Source organism: Haliaeetus albicilla, chromosome 16 (genome assembly GCF_947461875.1).
Source record: "Haliaeetus albicilla chromosome 16, bHalAlb1.1, whole genome shotgun sequence".
NCBI lineage: Eukaryota > Metazoa > Chordata > Aves > Accipitriformes > Accipitridae > Haliaeetus > Haliaeetus albicilla.
In genome coordinates, this window is record NC_091498.1 from 3,012,547 (window position 1) to 3,031,000 (window position 18,454).

An 18,454-nucleotide genomic window follows, 5' to 3' on the forward strand; every position below is an offset into this window, starting at 1 on the left:
CCTCCCGCCCGCCGACCAATAGGAAAAATGGCAGCGGCGGGAGAGAGCGGGCGCGGGGGAAGCTAGCAGGCTAGGCGGAGCGGCGGGGTGCCTGGGCTGTACCACCGCCGCGGGGGCGGCGCCGTGCGGGCTGGACCATCGCTGGGGCGCGGCGGGCGGGCAAAAGGGGAGAGGGTCCAGGTGGGCGGGGCGGAACCATTCGGGGCGGGGGGGGGGCAACAACACCAGGTGGGGCTGAACCATCCCTGGGGGTGGGGGGGGGACACGGACACGGTAGAGGCCGCTACCAGCAGCAAGGCCCCGTCCCCGGCCTTTCCCACCCGGGGTCGGCGAGAGTGGGCCCGTGGGGGTCTCACACAGCCGGGGTCGGCGTGAGAGGGGCCTCGGTCCCCCAGCAGCACGCCGGGGTGGCGTTGGTGTGAGTCGGGGTCCATCCCTTGAGGGCATCACCCCGCTTGCCCCATGGCGGCCTGGCCTCCCCAGGGCCACAGCGAGGCCCCGCGGCCACCGCCAGTGCAGAGGCCTTTATTTCCCCCAAAAGTTACTGGACAAGGTCCTGCAAACACCATGGGGGCAGAAAGAGCATCCCATGGCCAAGGGCTGGGGTGGCCATCGCTTGCGAGGAGGGGGTACCTGCCATCACCGGGGTGGAGGGTGTGAAGGAGGAGGCGAGGCCCAGCCAGAGGGGTGCAAGGGGGCTGGCGTGGACCCTGGGCAGCCTCCTGCAGGGCTGGCGGCTGGATTTGCACTCAGGCAAGCACAGGAACAGCGTGGTGGGCTCCACCAGAGCCCCCCCCAACACCAGCCCTCTGCTCTTTGGAGTCACTTGTCAGCTTTGGCCATCCATCGCCTTCTTGGGGGGGTGAAAGCTGCTGCTCCAAAGATTTGAAGCATTTCAAATCTTTACTGCTGAGGTCCAGGCAGTGTTCGCCAATGCCCCAGGGCGATGTGTATGGAGTCTGTGGGGACCTGGAGCAAGGGGGAGTGCCCCCGGGCACCCCAATGCAAGGGTGTCCCAGCCGCTGCTGGGGTCCTCACGGCTGCTGCTGGTACTGGCCCTCGGTGGCAGTGAAGAAGTCCTCCAGCACACTCTTCATGTAGTCAAACGTGGGACGTTCCTCGGGCCTCTCCTTCCAGCACTGCATCATCAGTTCATACAGCTCCTGCGGGCAGTTGTCTGGCTGCGGCATGCGATAACCACGCTCCAGGTTCTGTATCACCTCAGGGTTGGTCATCCCTGGGACGACAACATGCACAGCACTGAATTTAGGTCACCCCCATGTCACAGGCAGCACCCTACATTTGCAAATCCCACGGGGATGTTTCTTTCCCCCTCTATTGCCTCTGAAAGCCCCTGTGGCTTTTGGGCCGTGGCTGGCCATGTGCATCGGGAAGCGGTCGAAACCATCACGGGCTGGCAGGGAAGGGAGCCAGATGGGGCGGCTCAGAGCATGTGTGCGTGCGGGAGTGCATGCACACACTCGTGGGTGTGCGCTTGCGTGTGTGTGCGAGCCCTTCTGCCGCGCAGCTGCTGGGAAATCCTGACCTGGATATGGGATCCGGCCGTAGGTGACGATCTCTGTGAGCAGGATGCCGAATGACCAGACATCAGACTTGATCGTGAACGTCCCGTAATTAATAGCCTCCGGTGCCGTCCACTTAATGGGGAATTTAGCCCCTGAAAAACAGCAGGAGGGGAGAAAAGAAAACATTACAGCTGAGCTGGAAACGTTCCTCTCTGTTTAATCTGATGTGACAACCACGAGTCAGCCTCTGTGCCTTCTGTATGCCTGGGGATGAGCTGGGTCTGGTGGCAGCCACCCCCCCAGCTGCTTGGCTGGCTACAGAGCCCCCAGCACGGGCTGGCACCCCTGCAGTGGGCCAGCATGCCTGTTCCTGCAGTAGCCACCAGATAGGGCTGTCACCCCACAAAAGCAGGGTTGGGTGGGCACGCAGGGTCCCGCAGCTCCCCTCTGGTTCAGGGGAGAGAGATGGAGGGGGGAGAAGGACCACCGCACCCCCCATTTGCTTCCCTCTCCCAGGGCTGCAGGCAGTCCTGCAGCTCCCAGGGCACCGCAGGGACGCTCAGAAGAGGCTGGGCTGGGTGGGGGTTTTCCTCCTGTGGCCCCAAGCTGTGTGCACCCCAAGAGTGGGGCTCGGTGGGGGCACATGTGGGGCCAGGGCAGTGGGAAACGCACCCTCGCGAGCCGTGTACTCGTTGTCCTCGATAAGGCGAGCCAGCCCGAAGTCGGCGATTTTGCAGCACAGGGTGTCCGACACGAGGATATTGGCGGCCCGCAGGTCGCGGTGGATGTAGTTTTTGGCCTCGATGAAGGCCATGCCTTCGGCGATCTGTGGTTTGGAGTAATTGCAATTAATAGCCACCAGCCCGAGCAGGGCAGCCCCAGCTCCAGCCCTGGCAGAGCCTTCCCCACCAGCAACCCCACAGCTCTGTCCCCCCTCACCTGTGCAGCCATGTCCAGCAGTTTGTTGATGCTGAGCTTGACTCCTTCCGAGGTCTTGAGGAAGTCCACGAGGCTGCCTGCAATGAAGGCAGCAGGTCTCAGCAGCAGGCAGGCACGCTGCCTCCCCGCTTGACAGCTGTTGGGGCTGGGGATCATGGTGGTGGGGTCACCAGGGCACTGTCCCCCACTGCAACACCGAACGTGGGGCTGGGCAGCTCACAGCCCCTGGAAAGGCAGGCAGGAGTGGATGGGCAGGAGACCACCCTGCCTGCAAGGTCCTTTTCCCCCTGCCAGGGCTGACCCCCGAGCTCCCAGCTGGTGACAGAGCTGTGATGCAAAAGCAGAGTGCGAGGAGGCAAAGGATGCTAAAAGCAGCTCAATAAACAAAAGCCAGCACTGACCACTGGACGGGAGCAGCCAAGAGCCAAAGAACCACGGCTCTTCACAGCCCCCAGCCACCCCCACCCATGGTGGGCAGCACCCAGGTGCCCTCACCCTTCTCCATGTACTCTGTGATGATGTAGATCGGCTCCTTCGTCACCACGGCGTAAAGCCGCACCAGCCGTGGGTGCTGCAGGTTCTTCATGAGGTTGGCCTCTGCCAGGAAGGCGCTGGGTGACATGCTGCCCTGCTTCAGGTTTTTGATGGCCACCTTGGTGTGGCCATTGTAGAAGCCTGCAGAGAAATGGGGCAGAGCGTGATGGGGGAGAGGGACCCCATCACCAAGCACGGCCGGGGGACGTCTGGCAATAGCGGTGCTGGTGGAGGAGGCAAATGTGGGGGCTGCTCTGTGGATCTAGAGCATCCAAACCCAAGACTACACAAGTAAGAGGTGTTGGAGATTGCAAAGGTGGGCTGAAGACAGGCAGAGGACCCTTGCTCCCTGGAGGACTGTTGCAGTGGGGCCAGAAGACTTTTGGAGGCACTCACAGCTCTGTACTGATCACCTTCTGGGCAAAAACCTGTACCCGCATTTTAACCCACCAGGCAGATATTTTTACCTGTGGCTTTCAGCCACCAAGAGGAAAGGAAGCTGTTGGTTGCTGGGCTTTTAACTGCAGGGGCAGCTGGGGGAGCCAGGCAGCGATGCCAAAGCCTGGCTCCTGCTGGGTACCCAGAGAAGACTTTGTGGGACAGCCAGCACTCGTGGGAGCGAAGGCAGGGACACTGCTGGAGGGGAGCAGGGCAGCCCCAGTGCCTTCCCCACTGTAGCACCTGGGGAGCAGGAGGTGCTTTTTGTGGCTGGGTCGCAGCACGCTCAAGGCCCCGTACTGCCTGCGAGCCCCCAGCTGCTCCCAGTGTCGGAGCGACAGCCACAACAAGGGCCATTTCCCGTGCGGAGCCACGTACGGTGCTCGCGGGCCGCATGCCAAACCCGGCAGCTGCTCTCACGGTGAGCAGAGCCCAGCTCGATGAGGACATGGTGCAGCCCCCGTGCATGCACACCTGCACTGGCACACCCGTCCTAGCGATGGGTGCCTGCCCAGGCAGCGGTGCAGGGGTCTGGGTGACCAGGGATGGGAGAAGGGGGAGGCTTGGGCTGCTGTGAGTAAACCAGAGCTGCCCCTGGGCTGCTCTAGCTGCTGGCTTTCTCCCTTTTTCCAGGGCCCCTGTAAAAAGCCAAGATCCCACGCCTGGGGCTGTGCTGGCTACTCCATGCAAGACCCCAGCCGGGGATGCCGCGGGGCTCAGCTGACGCTGCCCACACCAGTGGCCTCAACTGGGAGGAAGCACCCCAGTTTCACCCTGACTCACCCATCCAGACTTCTCCAAACTGCCCTGCTCCCAGCTTCTCCACCAGCTTCAGCGACTCCCGCGGCACCTCCCACTCATCCTGCCACCATGGCTTCTGTGGCTTCTGGGTCCGGCAGGGCTTGCCGAGGCGGGTGCACAGCCCGTCGGAGCTGCCTGCAGCGCAGGGGGAGGCAGAGCCAGTGTCAGTGCAGGCAGAGGACACAGGGTGCCCAGCACAAGCTGATGACTTTGCTGGGGCACGGGTAGCAGCGTGTCCTGCTCATCCCATCCCATCCCATCCCATCCTCATCCCCATCCCCATTCCCATTCCCATCCCCATCCCCTGCCTGCAGGCAGGATCAGCCCCTGGACCACTCTTTCCCCCCCCCCCAGCCCCTGGACAACACATACGCGTGTAATACTCCACCAGCTCGTGCAAGCTGCTGAAGGTGACGCGGGGGGAGATGTAGTACCCCCCGTTGTCCATGTTGCGGATCTTGTAGTGCTTCACCGTCTCACCCTGGTTCTGGTCGAAGTCCCTTACCGACAAAGAGTAGGAGCCTGGGGAGTCAGGGGGACCGTGTGGGTGCGGGACCCCAGCACTCCTCCTGTGCTTCCCCAGTGCCTTTCCCAGTGCCCGCAGCAGGAGATGCCAGCAGGACCCGTGGGACGGTACCTTTGGTGGTCTCACTCTCCCGGATGAGGAAGGAGCCATGAGTGTTGCCTGATGCCAGGAGCTGCCGCTCCGCATCCTTGCGGCTGATGTTTTTGAAGAACCACCTGGGAAGAGGGGGCAGAGTTAGGGCTGGGGGGGGGTGTCAAGCCACCTTCACCCACCGGCGCTTTGGGGGATGCTTCTGGCACTTTCCTCCACCCTGCTGACATGGCTCCTGCCAGGGCAAGGCTCCTACTCAACCCCTACTCACGGCTCGGGCTCCAGGCTGTTCACCATAGCCACGAAGTTGTAAGGGATCAAACCCTCCTGGCCGGTGGTGAGTGACTGCGCCTTCCACCACTCCCCGCTCCTGCAAGGACACAGCGAGGTGAGACCTCCCCACCACCAGCTGCCAGGACCCCGCACGGACCCCCCCGACAGCACTGGGATGCTGGCTGGGGAGCCGCGGGGTCGCACCAACGTGGGTGCTGGGACACCATCGGTGCTCACTTACTCTTCCAGGATGCGGAGCTTCTCGCCTTTCCGCAGCCCCAGGTCCCCATCGTGCTTGGGCTCGTAGTTGTACAGGGCCACCACAAGCTTATCTGGGAGGACAAGCGGAGGGGCAGGGGGCTGGTGGCCAACTGGGGGGTTTGTCAACAGCCACCCCCTGCCACGGCCGGACCTTACCTTGCAGGGGGGAGCATGGCGGAGACGTGGCCTCGTAGGACACCAGGGGGTCGTGCACCTCAGAGCCATTGCGGATCAGCCTCTGCCAGGGGACGAGGAGCCCGGTGAGCCCTCGCCTTCCCGGGATTTGGCCATCCCACAGCCACCTCCGGAGGCGTTCAGCTACCGGGATGGGGGACGGGGTGTCTGCTCACCCCCTCCTCACCTGGCGCTTGCTGTCGGGCTCGATGGGGTAATTGCAGTGCTCGCAGATGTCGATGTTCTCGATCCAGTCCTCATCGTAGTCCGAGCTGCAGCAGCAGCCCATGGTGGCTGCAAAGGGGCAAGAGGCGGTGAGGGAAGCCTTCGCACCCCCGGCCCCAGCCTTGCCTCTCCTCCCGCTCCAGCGCATCCCCATCCCCGGCTTCCCACATTGCATGGCTCGTCCCACACACTCCCCAGGTCCTCAGCTGAACTGGGAGCATCCTCTGACTCTCCGTCACTAGCCATATTTCCTCCTAATTTCATTCTGGCTTTGTTAATTAAAAACACTGAAGGCAATTAGTCCCCAGCCTGAGGCTCCCCTTTCCCACCACTACAGTGTGGTGTTGCCTTCTTCCCCAGCTCCTTCCCATCCTGCAGCCCTTGGGCTGATCCCTACATTCTCCATCCAGATAACAATCTAAACATGAATATCCCATTAGCAATTAATACGTTCTTGCATGGCCCTGCAACGTGTGTTTTATGAGGTTTGGCTGGACCAGGCACCTCCCTGGTCCTAAAAATGGCTCCTGGGGTCAGAAGTGGATGCGAGTGCTCACCCACCCACGCTGCATCGCCTCTGATTTCCTTTCCCCCAGGGCTCTCATTAACCTTCCCCCCCCTGCCCCCACCCCAGCCGTGCATTCGGCCCTGTCGCTGTGCTGTTTCTCCTGCATCAAGGATGTTCTTTAAACCCACATCCCTGCTCGGGGACCCCTCATCCTCGGCAGCTCACCCTGAAACATCAAGAACCCCCCAACCTCAAGCATCAGCCCTGGCTACGGTGATGCCAAGACAATGCAGGGCTGCGACCCGGGGTCCCCGGCACCGTGGCATGGGCACCGGGGAGCCTGACAGCGATGCCACGAGTGTCGGGTGGGCTCTGCAAACCACCTGGGTAGCTCGTGCCTTCCCGCAAAAGCTGAGCGCAGCACAGAGCCAGGAGCCCCAACAGTGCGTCACATGGAAATGGCAGCCCACGGCCCTGGAAAAAGCTCTTCTGCAGAATCCCCCACGCCTACGCCACCAGGATTTATCTCCACCAAGACCTGGCCCCCAACCCCTCTTTTCCAGGCTCTGCCCAGCAGATGTGGGGGCCAGGGCACAGTTTCCACCAGCACTGGGTGCCAATGGCAGGGCTGGGACCCCTACGCTGCCAAAAGCCATCCCAGGTGTCTCTGCCCCCAGCACCCAAAATCAGCCGCCACTTTTGCAAATGCTGAGCGGGGAGCTCTTATCTGGCAGCGAGGCAGTGCAGCTGCGAGGGTCCCCATCCTCGCCGTACCCTGCAACAAGCCGGGTCCCCAGCAGGCTGGCTGAGCCCCGGGAGCTGCTTTACTGGGAGATGCCGGCTGACCGGCACTGCCGACACCGTTTTCTCCTTGGTTTCCTACCCGGGAGCCATTGCGCAGCTGTGTTTTCACAAGCACACACTTGAATCCACCTCTCTCCGTACTGCCAAGGAGGGCACGGCAGTGGGGGCTTCATTTGAGCGTGTGCCCCCTTGGGCAGCTGAGGACGGAGGGAAGAGCCTCGCAGGGGGTCCCCAGGGAGGGTGCAGGGTCCCCAGGGTGCTGCCAAACCCCAGTGCCACCAGCCGCAGCCATCAGAGCCTGCTGTCAGGGCTGGCTCTGCAAACCAGGACCCCCCTCCCTCAAGAACAGGATCAGTGCAGCTGTTTTGGCATCCACAGCAGGGACACAGGCGCTGTCCCCACAGCGCTGCCTCAAGATGCCCACCACGGCAATTTTGGCAAGGAGAGGGCAGATGAGCGAGCCCCCCCGCCCCCACCATGCAATGCTGCTTTGGGGACTCAAATACTAAAAACCACGCTGGTGCCTTCAGCTTTTGGTGACACCTATTTGGCAACACACTTTGGCACCCAAAAAGGCGTTTGGTCACGCTGCAGTGCCCCAATGGAGGCAGGAGGAACAGGCAAGGCCCCGGTGATGCCCAGGCAACAGCAAAGCCCGTACCCAGCCCCAAGCACAACCCTGACCCTGCAGAGAAGCCCCCACTCTCCCAGACCTGCCCGCAGCCCTTCAAACGCCTTTACCAAAGGCGAGCACTGCCAGGAGGTGTTTTTTCCTTCCTGCACGAAGCCGAGGTGGGGAGGGAGGTGCTGCTATTGTGCCTTTTTTTCTTATGTACTCAAGCCACAGCGTAATTTCCACCGAGCAGCCGTTTCACCTGCGTGGCGCGAGGGCCATGCCGGTGAAATGGGGCGTTTGAAGTCTGATTTTGTGACTGCATCTGTGCAACCGAATTTCTCGTGCCAAGGCTGCCTGGGAGGGATGTGTAGGCGCCTCTGCCCCTTGCCTCGCCATGTTCCTGGGGACGTGTCTGCGTGCGTGTGTATGGGTGTGCATGGGTGTGCACGCGTGTCCTCGCACGGCCGTGTATGTGCCTTTCCCCAGCTTTGCTCCGGAGCGTGTCCGGACTCCCTGGCTCTTGCTGGCCCTTCCGCACACGTCTTCTTTGGCCAGGTCCGGTTGGTTTGTTCACAAGCGTGGGCGGGCGTGAGGAGGGCTGAAGGCTGGGCTGACTCCGTCCCTGATGCTCTTCAAGGCTCACTGGGATGTCCCCAAGCCAGCTGTGACCCAGCTGGACAGTCAGCCCCACGCTAGCACAGCCTCGCAGAGACGGGAAGGACCAGGGCCCCAGAGCTGCCATCACAGCAGGGAAGTTTTTGCACTGAGACGGCACCAAAACCAGGCGTATCTCAGTGTCTGAACCCCCCAAACTGGGCGGCGGAGCCTGATGGACCGGCACTAACCCACTGCCTGTCCCTAAGCTGCTCTTGCCCACAACTGGGCAGGCAGGAGCCTGGCGCTGGGGACAAAACTCCTGCTTTGCCCTGGAAATGGGGGCTCAGGGAGAGCCCTGCGAGGGGGCCGGTGCTCCCACCCTGGGCAGGGCCCCCCGGTGGGCAAGAAGGCATCAAGGCAGCGGCTTTCACCCCAACTGGGAGACCACAGAGGAATGGGGAGCACAGCCCTGCTCCCCCCATCCCTCACCCAGGCACCAGCGCTCCCATCCCCCTGCAGCAACAAGCCTGAACCCCATTTCCATCTCTCCGAGGGGCAACCTTGGAGAGTGCAACAAGACCCTCACCCACCCTCCGCAGGCACCCGGGTGGTCCCCAGCTCCCATCTGGAGGGTGCAAACCCTCTCACCCCCAAATCCCGTTACCTTTTGGCAGCAAGGCGAGGACCAGCTGCTCTCAGACTCCCATGGCCCGGCAGCAAGAGCGAAGGCACCGTCCCCGCTCACGTCCTCTCCATCCCTGGCGGGAGCACGGTGACCCTCTGGGGAGCAGAGACGAGCCCCCCGCACGCGGGTGCGCGCTCCCCGCTGCCACCGCTCACTCTTGCTCGCCGCCTGCCCTGGTTTCCTGCCTCATGAGCAAACTCTAGAGAAGCTGGTTTGCAGTTCGCGCACAACCGCAAGAGCTAGTGACAAACCCCGATGGCTTCCTGCTATCCTCGGCACAGAGGGTCCTTGCTCTGGGTGCCCACCCGGCCACTGACCCCCAAGGACCGGGTGGGCAAGGGGATGCTGAGCCCCTTGGCCAGCAGAGGAGTGGGGTCCCATGGGCTGGGAGACGTGCTGTGAGGGGACGGCGATGGGCAGGGGATTGTCACCCGCTGCTTGGGCAGTCCCGGCTAGCTGAGTCCCCCGGTCCCCTGTGCTGTCCCCTCTCTGGCACTTGGCATGGGCAGGCTGGCAGTGCTGCGTACGAGCCCCCTCCCCGACCCTGTCAGACCCTACGCAGGTTGTGGGACTCATCCTGCACCCCGCAGCCCCTGCTTTGGCCATCACCACCAGGTCACCCCAGACCCTGGCACCCTGAGAACCACAGTGACAGGGGCTGAAGCCAAGGGGACACGTTGTGCCCCAGCCGGGCTGTCAGCCTTGTTTTTTTGGAGACAGCTCAGAGCAGAGCAACCACAACCCTATTGTCTTGGCTTTTGTGATCAAACATGAAGCCACAGGTACCTGCCGACTGCTCTGCGGAGGCACGGGCAGGAAGCCCATCTGTGTCAGGGGGGAGGTTGTGGCAGCCTTGGGGGGGCACCGCCGTGGCAGCACCGGACGTAGCACCCACCCCAGCAGGGACATTTCCCAGGGTCAGCCGCGCAGCCCCATTGCCAGCGCGCTCCCCAACGCCGTGGGTGCCCCAGGCAAGGGGTGATGGGGAACGCTGCCAGGCCCTGGGGTGCGCCGCAGCCTCGGGGCGCGCATCGGGTTCTCCCCGTGTCCTGCCGCTACCTTGGGAAGGAGAAACAGCCCCCAAAGTTGTCCCCGGATCACCCCAGAGCTTCCCTGGGTCACCCCAGAGCTTTCCCGGCGCTGCTTCCAAAAAGCATTCTGTGAAAGTCACATCCCCAGGCAGCAACTTCTTTTGTAAAGGGTTTGATGTTAATGGAGGAAGGGAAAAAGCCAAAAGCAAACCCCTCTGGTGAAGGCAGTGTTGTCAGCCCTGGCTGGTACTACCCCCCCAGGATCCCTCCTGCTCCCAGCGCAGTGCTGCAGGGGCTCGGACGGGGGCACAGAGGCTGCCGAACCCTGTGTTCAGCCTCCAGCACCTCCTGGCCTCAAGCCTCAAAAACAACCCCTCCATTCGCAGCCGGTTCGGTGACGAGCATTTCCTGCAACGGTGCAGCCCGAGCACCCACCCGCTGCCAGGGGCATCCCGGGGAGAGGCTGGCAAGGAGGTCCCCAAAGCAGAGACACTGTCTCTCTGGTACAGCACCGTCCTACAGCAGAAACCAGTGAGAAGCCACCCACCCTACGAGCCAGAGCCCTGGGGAGCAGCCAGGTAAGGGGTGATGGCAGCGTGGTCCCCCCCTGCCACCCCCAGATCACCCACAGTGAAGAGCCGGGAGCCACATCTAGAGGCACAGACAGGTGCCTGGGTGCATGCAAAATAAGGAAAAAACATCAGCTCTCACCTTCACCTCCTTTTATTTCTCCTCAAAGGGCTGCTCCCCACATTTTCCCTGGTGGTCGATCCCATCATCTTTAGGGACAGGGCACTGGGTGCCCCAAAACACCCTGTGCCCAGTGGGGATGGTGGCATTTCCCATGCCACCGTGGCGTGGCACGGCATGGCATTGCCCTCAGGGCAGGGTTGGCAGCAGCACTGGCCCAGTACTGCCTGCCCCAAGGGACCTCAACCCCAGCAGCAGCTCCGCAGTCTCCGAGGCATTTTGGAAGGGATCCTCAAGCCCTACCAGGTCTGGGTGCACCCGTGGGTGCCTGCAAGGCTCCCATCTGGGCTTGGTGCAGAGCATTCCGCGCGGTCCCGCTGTGCTTAGCAGAGGGAGAACCGTCGAGAGTTGATGTTCATGCGGGTGACTCCGATGTGCTTGAGCGGCATGGAGAGGAGGAAGGCGGCCTTCGGCGGGATGTTGCAGAGCAGGTCCGAGTCTTCTTCGCAGCCCTCAAGGCCGAAGGTAGCGTCGTCCAGCATCTCCTTGTGCTGGTGGCAGGCCTGCTCCACCTTCAGCCGGTGCAGCTGCGCCCGCAGGCGCATCAGCTGCTGCGCCAGGTGCTGGTCTGCAGCCTGCATCTCCCGCTGCAGGGGGAGATGGGCATCAGGGTCGGAGCAGGACCGGCCATCAGGTCAGCTGCCCGGGCAGCGGGGATGCTGAGGCAGCAGGGCTGAGGTTTGGTCAGGGCATAAACCCACCGGGGACCACGTGCGCACGTGGCCTTGGGATCAGCACAGACCCCACGCACGCAGTACCAGGGTCGGCACGAGGTCTGTGCCGGGGTCGCAGCCTGGGGTCAGCTCAGATGCCCGTGGGTTTGTACCCTCATGGCTGTTGCTGCCTGTGCCACCCCATGAAAGTCACCGCAGCCGTGCCACCAGCAGAGCAGGCAGGAGGGGGTGACAAGCGCATACCCTGACAGAGCCGTGACCCCCCAGGGGACACAGGCAGAGCCATGGCACTGGCAGAGCCACGGCACTGGCAGAGCCACACGCGCCTTGCAAAAAGCCACGTACTCTGGCCATGCTGGGCAAAGGAGCAAAGCATGGCGCTGCGACTGGAGCGCCCCGGCCCCCACGCATCCCGTCACTGCCGCATGAGGTTGGGCTGCAAGCGCTTCCTCCGCACAGCGAAGCCCCACGGCCCCATCCCTCCCTTGGGGCTCAGTCCTTGCCCACCCCTCGTGCCCCCCATCCCACCGACATCTACTCACCAGCTCCGTCCTGAGCCACTCCAGAGCTGCCTCCATGGTGGCAAAGCCACAGATGCCACCATCCCACTTGTCCTCGGGGTGCCCAGGGGCCGACTCTACCCCCCGTGCCCCCCCAGGGGTCCGGCTGTGCCAGGGCTGCCCCCGTACCCAGGCTTCCCACTCCAGGTAGGAAGGTCTCCGTGTCTGCAGCTTCAGCTTGGCCGTCAGCGCCTTCACGCTGTCCAGGCTCTCCTCTTCCCAGGTGGGCTCCTCCTCACCCAGCTCCTTGAATTTCAGCTGGCCAAAGGACATAGTGGCACCCACTGGAGCCCCCCAAAACCTTTGGGTGAGCTCAAAGCCCCCTCAAAGCCCCCGTGCCAACAAAGTCCCTGCCCCGCTGCACCTACAGAGCGAAGAGCACCCTGACCACGGACACCCACCCGCTCTCCCCAGCTACACCCGAGTCCTGGCTATTTATTCACCCCCAGAACAATAAAGGTTGGGGACGCCGAGGACAATTCTAACGGGCAGGAACTTTCCTTATCCCGAGGAGTGCAAAGGAGGGGGCTTTTTTTTTTTTTTTTTTTTGGTTTTGTTCGGTGGCGGTTTTGTTGGGGTTTTTTTTTCCTTTTTTTTTTTTTCCTTTTTTTTTTTCTTTTTTAGCATTATTGTCTCCAGCTGGGAGGAGACTCCCTGTTCCCCGGGAGGAAACCTTCACCGGGACGTACTGGCAAGGAGGAGCAGGGATGATTTATCCCCGGGCGCAGCCGCCTTCCCGCACCCGGTTGGTGGGGGGGAGGGGGGGGGAGCCAAAAAAAGCCCAAGGAAGGAAAAAGAAACCGGTGGGGGCTACGGGGGTGGTGGAGGGGGGCAGCTGGGGTCCCCTATCCCGGCCGGGCCGTTAAGGTGGAACCGGGTCAGGATCCGGCCGCTGTCCCCGTTCCCCCGCCCCGCCCGGCGGTGCAAGCCGCCCCGGGGCCGGGCTACCTTAAACCCGACATCCGCCGGGCGCGGAGCCCTGCGCCGAGCTGCCGTCCCCGCCAGTCCCGGTAAAGCTGTGCGGGGCATCGGCCGCCTCCAGGCTTGCACCCCAAGGTCCCTGCTTGCACCCCGAAGTCCCCTGCTTGCACCCCAAGGTCCCCTGCTTGCACCCCAGGGTCTCCTGCTTATGCTCAGCAGTTCCCTGTTTGCACCCTGAGGTCCTCTGCTTGCACCCCAGGATCCCTGGTGCGCCCCACAGTCTCCCGCTTGCACCCCGAGATTCTTGCTTGCGCCCCAAGGTCCCCCACTTGCACCCCGAGGTCCCCCACTTGCACCCCAAGGTCCCTTGCTTGCACCCCAGAGTCCCCTGCTTATGCCCAGCACTCCTCTGCTTGCACCCTGAGGTCCTCTGCTTGCACCCCGAGGTCCCTGCTCTCACCCCGAGGTCCCTGCTTGCACCCTAAGGTCCCCCGCTTGCACCTCAAGGTCCCCTGCTTATGCCCAGCAATTCTCTGTTTGCACCCTAAGGTCCCCCACTTGCACCCCGAGGTGCCCGCCTGCCGCCAAACCCGAGCAGGTAAGTACAGGGGTGGCCAGGGCAGGCAGCGCTGCCAGCCGCTCAACCCTCCTCCTCCTCGCCCAGGGCACTTGGCAGCAGCTTCTGCTCCATCCCCAGGCCTGGGGGGTGTCTGTGGGTGCAGGGCAGAGCCCGCGGGGCTGTGGGAGCCAGGGTCAGGTTGGTGCCCGTGGTCTGGCAGCGGTTGACGCAGCACCGAACAGCCCCAGCGCGGCAGGCCCCACCGCAGGCAGGAAAGGACCCAGAGCTGCTCCCTGCAAGGCAGCAGTTGCATTTTCACCAGCCACCAAAAATCCCCCCCTGCCCGGCAGCGCAACCAGCATCGGGTGCAGGGTACCTGGCTTGGGGTCTGGGCGCTGCCGGGGAGCCTGGAGCCAGCTCAGCCCCCTCTGCCCTGTGCCTCAGTTTCCCCATCTGCAATGACAGCATTGCTGGGGGGGGGGAAATGTCACGCTTCCCTGCGTTTTGCAGCGAGGAGGCTCCATATGCTATAAGTGACAATGTAAACAAGAAGAGGGGGGGTGAGACTATAGGGCCCAGCGTGACAAAGAGGGAAGAGGGGGTTTCCAGGCTGGGCTCTGCGGCTGCAGGATTTCCCCTTTCTCCCTCCAGCCCCGAGGCAGCCGCTGGCCACAGGTCCCTGTCCCTGGCAGAGGCAGGCTACGCCGAGGCTCGGCGGCTGCCGGCACCGCCATGGAGTTCGCCGAGCTGATCAAGACGGCGACAGTGGAGAGCGTGCTGCTGTCGTGCGTGGGGCTACCGGCGGTGAAGGGCACCCTGTGCATCACCAGCCACCACCTTCTCCTCTCCTCCTGCCCCGGGGGGGACAGCCAGCCCGGTACCGTGGAGCTCTGGCTGCTCATCCGCAACGTGGATGCCGTGGAGAAGAGGTGGGTCACTCCCTACAGCCAGCCCCGCGCTCCCTTCTAGCAGCATCACCCCTGCCTTAGCTGGAGGAGATTCCCCACCGCTCTCCCGGTGCCCACGGCAGAGCATGGCCACCCCACGGCGCTGCCCGCCGAGCCTCGTCCCTCCTCTTCCCCGCGGCCCATGCCAGGGAATGCTCGCGGCACCAGCCATTGACCTCCTCTTCTCCTCTGTGCCTCAGAGTGCAGAATTTAGGCTGGTACCAGCCCCCCCGGACTAACGGCTCCCGAGACACCAGGTTTGGCTTTTAACATGCTCTTGGCTCTGCTAACCCACCCGGCAGTGCCCGGCTTTGTGCTAACCATTGCGGCGCCCGCCGGGCCCCGGCCAGGGCAGGGAGATGGTGGAAATCCCGGCTTCAGACCGGTCTGCCGTTGGCGTCAGATGAGAGCCAGCAATTCGGCACCCACACCAGCACAGCCCTCCCGCTTCGCCCCGCTCAGCTCTCCTGGGGGGAGTGGGCAGCTCAGTGCTGTCGTGTGTCTGTCCGCGTGTCTGTCCGTGTGCATGGACCAACAGCCAGCCCTGACCCTTCTCCTGCCTCCCCCAGGCTCGCTGGCTCCTCCGGCACCATCACGCTCCGGTGCAAAGACCTGAAGGTGCTGCAGCTGGAGATCCCGGGCATGGAGGAGTGTCTCAACATCGCCAGCTCCATCGAGGTGAGCTCCTGGGTGGCCAGAGAGCCTGGCCCGAGCCGCGTCGGGGTGCAAAGGGTTGGCAGGAGAAAGCAGCCGCCTGCAGTGTTTGCTCTCGGTCTGTCATTAACGTGGGTAAACACGGCTCCCGGACAGCGTTGGCAAAGGGTGCCCAAAGAGCTGGTGGTGCCAGCGCCTGCCTGCCCAGCCCTCGCTTGCAGCTGGGATGGGCCAGGAGTGGGGAACGGAGATGGGGTTTGCAGAGCCCTGGGGATGCAGCGGGGACTTTCCCAGCCACCTCCGTGCTCTGGTCCGTGCCCCCCACCCGTGACCAGCTCCACCTTTGCTCCCACTCCAGGCCCTCTCCTCGGTGGACTCCGTGATGATGATGTACCCGTTCTTCTACAGACCCCAGAGCCTGAAGCTCGAGGAAGGATGGAACCTTTTCCCCCTCGAGCAGTACTTCCAACAGATCGCCTCGCAGGTGAGCCTGGAGGGGAGAGACCCGGCTAGGCTGGGGGGAGAAGTGACTCCCTGCACCCGCACCGCGCTGCCCGCTGGGGCTCACCCCGCATTTCCCCCAGACGAGCCAGTGGCGGCTGAGCGACGTGAACCGGGATTTCACCACCTGCCCCACGTACCCTCCCGCCATCATCGTGCCGGCGGCGGTGGACGATGATGCCTTGCGGAAGGCTGCCCGTTTTCGGCAGGGCGGGCGATTCCCCGTCCTCAGCTATTACCACCCCAAGAATGGCACCGTGAGTCCATCTCCCCATCGTGCCCCTCATCCCCTCTCCCACCACTGCCAGCCCTTGAGCGAAGGTGGCTCGAAGCCCCCCCCCCATCCTGTGGGGTTCCCCTGGTGCCCCCCCCGGCTCTCGCTGCCCACCATCCCTCGCCCCGCAGGTGATGCTCCGCAGCAGCCAGCCGCTGACGGGCCCCAATCGAAAGCGCTGCCGCGAGGACGAGATGCTGCTGGGGACGGTCCTGGATGAAGGGGAACGGGGCTTTATCATCGACACGCGGTCGGCCCAGGCGGCGAAGCAGGCTCGGATGACGGGGGGGGGCACGGAACCCAAGTCCTCCTACCCGCGGTGGAGGAGGCTGCACCGGCCCCTGGAGAGGTGAGGGGTTGTGCTGAGGCCTTGCACGCTCGTGACACTGCCCTGCCAATGGCATGGGGACTCCAGCCCCCCTCAAAAAGGATCATCAAGCCCCTGACACCACTTTCCTCCCCTCCCAGAGGCCGCCCGCTGCAGGAGAGCTTTATTAAGCTGGTGGAAGCCTGCAACGACACTTCGATCAACATGGACCGGTGGCTGAGCCGGCTGGAGAGCTGCCGCTGGCTGAGCCACGTCAAGGCGGCCCTGAGCACAGCCTGCCTGGCCGCACAGTGCATGGACAGGTAACGGGGGGGGGCTGCCACCCCGCAGCCCCTGCTTTCCCCCTTTCAAAGCTCTCAGCGTGACACAAACCTCAGGCATCACCCCGACTGCTCGCGCTTGCCCGCAGGGAGGAGGCCAGTGTGCTGGTGCACGGGGCGGAGGGAACGGACACAACGCTGCTGGTGACGGCGCTGGCCCAGGTGATCCTGGATCCGTCCTGCCGCACGCTGGTGGGCTTCCAGGGGCTGCTGGAGCGGGAGTGGATCGAGGTGAGACCGGCAGTCCTGAGGGGGCCTGGGGACCCCAGCCTGGTTGGGCAACCCCTTCACCCCCTTTATTGCCCCTCTGGGGTCCCACAGGCTGGCCATCCCTTCCACCTCCGCTGCGCCCGCTCTGCCTACTCCCATGCCCGGCTGAAGCAGGAGGCACCGCTTTTTCTCCTCTTTCTTGACTGCGTGTGGCAGCTGAGCCGCCAGTTCCCCTTCTCCCTGGAGTTTGGGGAGCACCTCCTCCTCACCCTCTTCGACAACGCCTACGCTTCTGACTACGGCACCTTCCTCTGCAACAACGAGAAAGAGAGGTGAGCGGGGCGGGAAGTGGGGACAGTGCTTTCCCTTAGGAGCAAGGCCGTGGTCACCACCGTGACCTTGCGGCAGACCCTGCTGTGGCCAGGGCAGGGGCTGACCCTGCCGGATAGGGCAGAGCGAAGCTTTCCTGGACACAGCTTGGGTCACACCAAGCCCCATGACTCCCAGCAGGGACTGAAAACTCATCTCATCTCTCCCATAGGTGCCTGTGTAAAGTGAAGGAGACCACGCACTCCCTCTGGGCTTGGCTGAACCAGCCTGGAGAGAAGAAGAAGTACCTGAACCCTCTCTACTCGCACAACGCCCTGGTCATCTGGCCCTCCGTCGAGCCCCAGAGCATCCAGCTCTGGCAGGGTAAGCTGGGTCCAGTGCTCTCTAAACCCATCTTCAGCTCCGAGCTGAGCTGCATGAGGGAAAGCTGCTCTGCTTTTCCCTCTCTTGACAGGGCACTGCTGAAATAACACACAGCCCCTTCTCTCCTAGGTTTATTCTTCCGATGGATCCGTTCATCCCAGTACCTGGACGAGGCCTGGGCAGAGATCGAGCGGTTAGTAGAGGGCAACAAACCCCCTGTCAAGGAGAGCGCAGGGAACAGGCTGAGCCGGTCCCTCTCCGACCCTGCTGCCCGGACAGAGAACGAAAGATGAACAGCAGCATGGGCAATTCAGTCCCCGTGGGCTGCCGGTCCAAGGTGATGCTGCAGCTTTCTGTGGGAAGCGCTGTGCAGGACACAGGCCCTGCCGAGCCCGGAGGACAGCTCTGGTGGTGCGGACGCAGACTCCCTTTCACAGCCTCTGGGCTGCGCAGACTGAGCTTGTTTCAGTAAAGTGCTCTCTCTCGCAGCCCACGCCTGCTTTTCTGCTCTTACGTAGGGGCAGAAGCAGCCCCGCTCCCTTGCAAGCGAGGGTCCTTCCCGCTCTCTTTCCCAGCGGGATTTCAGCAGCAGCGGCAGAGTAGAAGGGCAGGAGGCAGCGGGAAGTTGATGTGCCCAGCAGCGTTGGCCTCCAGCAGCTCCCACCACAGCGTGCCTGGCTCGCAGCCCCTGCCCAGCTGCCAGACACAGGCAGCAGAGCAAGAACTAAGCAGCAGAACACACTAAACCCCCAACACCCTCTCCACAAAGGGTATGCTGGTCGCCCATGTTGCGTTAGTTGCTCCTAGCTGGGAGCCAGGCTGGGAAATCTGCCCTTGAACCCAGTTTTGAGGAAGGAAAGAGATACAAACCACCCCTCCAGACAGACAGACACAGGGTGACAGGGCTGGAAGGATGAGGATTTGCAACACAAGCATGCTAGTGCAGGAAATAACTGTTCTATGAGGAAAGTTGGCTCAGGGTCAGTCTACCAAATAAACAAAGCACCAGAACTGGGCGCGTGCGTGTCATCTGGA

The 18,454-nt window shown here is 63.1% G+C and overlaps 3 protein-coding genes across 6 annotated transcripts; 1 reads left to right on the forward strand and 2 right to left on the reverse strand.

The window, feature by feature from the left end:
• Nucleotides 1–191: 191 nt before the first annotated feature.
• On the reverse strand, nucleotides 192–9,265 carry LCK (LCK proto-oncogene, Src family tyrosine kinase). 2 transcript variants are annotated; one of them, XM_069802975.1, is made up of 12 exons: nucleotides 8,977–9,265; nucleotides 5,750–5,856; nucleotides 5,369–5,626; nucleotides 5,126–5,224; nucleotides 4,876–4,979; nucleotides 4,611–4,760; nucleotides 4,221–4,373; nucleotides 2,961–3,140; nucleotides 2,466–2,542; nucleotides 2,199–2,352; nucleotides 1,547–1,678; nucleotides 192–1,237 (listed from the first exon to the last, which is right to left on the reverse strand). In XM_069802975.1, the coding sequence occupies exons 3-12, from the start codon at nucleotides 5,611–5,613 to the stop codon at nucleotides 1,035–1,037; spliced, it is 1,497 nt and encodes a 498-aa protein (XP_069659076.1). In that variant the 5' UTR covers nucleotides 5,614–5,626; nucleotides 5,750–5,856; nucleotides 8,977–9,265; the 3' UTR covers nucleotides 192–1,034. The 2 variants fall into 2 exon arrangements, with proteins under 2 accessions (XP_069659076.1, XP_069659075.1); XM_069802974.1 differs by lacking the exon at nucleotides 8,977–9,265 and having other exon boundaries at nucleotides 5,369–5,459; nucleotides 5,545–5,626; nucleotides 5,750–6,370.
• Nucleotides 9,266–10,733: 1,468 nt separating this feature from the next.
• FAM167B (family with sequence similarity 167 member B) lies at nucleotides 10,734–12,803 on the reverse strand. The gene is made up of 2 exons (XM_069802979.1): nucleotides 11,995–12,803; nucleotides 10,734–11,365 (listed from the first exon to the last, which is right to left on the reverse strand). Exons 1-2 carry the CDS (start codon nucleotides 12,283–12,285, stop codon nucleotides 11,102–11,104), a joined length of 555 nt encoding a protein of 184 aa, XP_069659080.1. The 5' UTR covers nucleotides 12,286–12,803; the 3' UTR covers nucleotides 10,734–11,101.
• A 140-nt stretch (nucleotides 12,804–12,943) lies between these two features.
• Nucleotides 12,944–18,430, forward strand: LOC138689195 (myotubularin-related protein 9-like). Of its 3 annotated transcripts, XM_069802973.1 has the most exons (13): nucleotides 13,002–13,253; nucleotides 13,296–13,399; nucleotides 13,441–13,531; nucleotides 14,144–14,421; nucleotides 15,009–15,117; nucleotides 15,452–15,577; nucleotides 15,678–15,851; nucleotides 16,000–16,217; nucleotides 16,337–16,498; nucleotides 16,606–16,747; nucleotides 16,838–17,058; nucleotides 17,268–17,419; nucleotides 17,549–18,430. In XM_069802973.1, the coding sequence occupies exons 4-13, from the start codon at nucleotides 14,225–14,227 to the stop codon at nucleotides 17,710–17,712; spliced, it is 1,665 nt and encodes a 554-aa protein (XP_069659074.1). In that variant the 5' UTR covers nucleotides 13,002–13,253; nucleotides 13,296–13,399; nucleotides 13,441–13,531; nucleotides 14,144–14,224; the 3' UTR covers nucleotides 17,713–18,430. The 3 variants fall into 3 exon arrangements, with proteins under 3 accessions (XP_069659072.1, XP_069659073.1, XP_069659074.1); XM_069802971.1 differs by having other exon boundaries at nucleotides 12,944–13,419; nucleotides 13,483–13,531; XM_069802972.1 differs by having other exon boundaries at nucleotides 12,944–13,068; nucleotides 13,359–13,531.
• Nucleotides 18,431–18,454: the final 24 nt, after the last annotated feature.

Coding starts and splice junctions, on each gene's coding strand:
- LOC138689195 (XM_069802971.1), top strand. CDS start 14,225: ATGGAGTTCGCCGAGCTGATCAAGACGGCGACAGTGGAGAGCGTGCTG. Junction 15,118..15,451: donor ACATCGCCAGCTCCATCGAG/GTGAGCTCCTGG, acceptor CTCCCACTCCAG/GCCCTCTCCTCGGTGGACTC. Junction 16,499..16,605: donor GCCGCACAGTGCATGGACAG/GTAACGGGGGGG, acceptor GCTTGCCCGCAG/GGAGGAGGCCAGTGTGCTGG.
- FAM167B (XM_069802979.1), bottom strand. CDS start 12,285: ATGTCCTTTGGCCAGCTGAAATTCAAGGAGCTGGGTGAGGAGGAGCCC. Junction 11,366..11,994: donor AGTGGCTCAGGACGGAGCTG/GTGAGTAGATGT, acceptor CTCCCCCTGCAG/CGGGAGATGCAGGCTGCAGA.
- LCK (XM_069802974.1), bottom strand. CDS start 5,962: ATGCAATGTGGGAAGCCGGGGATGGGGATGCGCTGGAGCGGGAGGAGA. Junction 5,225..5,368: donor AAGCTCCGCATCCTGGAAGA/GTAAGTGAGCAC, acceptor GTGTCCTTGCAG/GAGCGGGGAGTGGTGGAAGG. Junction 3,141..4,220: donor GTTTGGAGAAGTCTGGATGG/GTGAGTCAGGGT, acceptor ATTTCTCTGCAG/GCTTCTACAATGGCCACACC.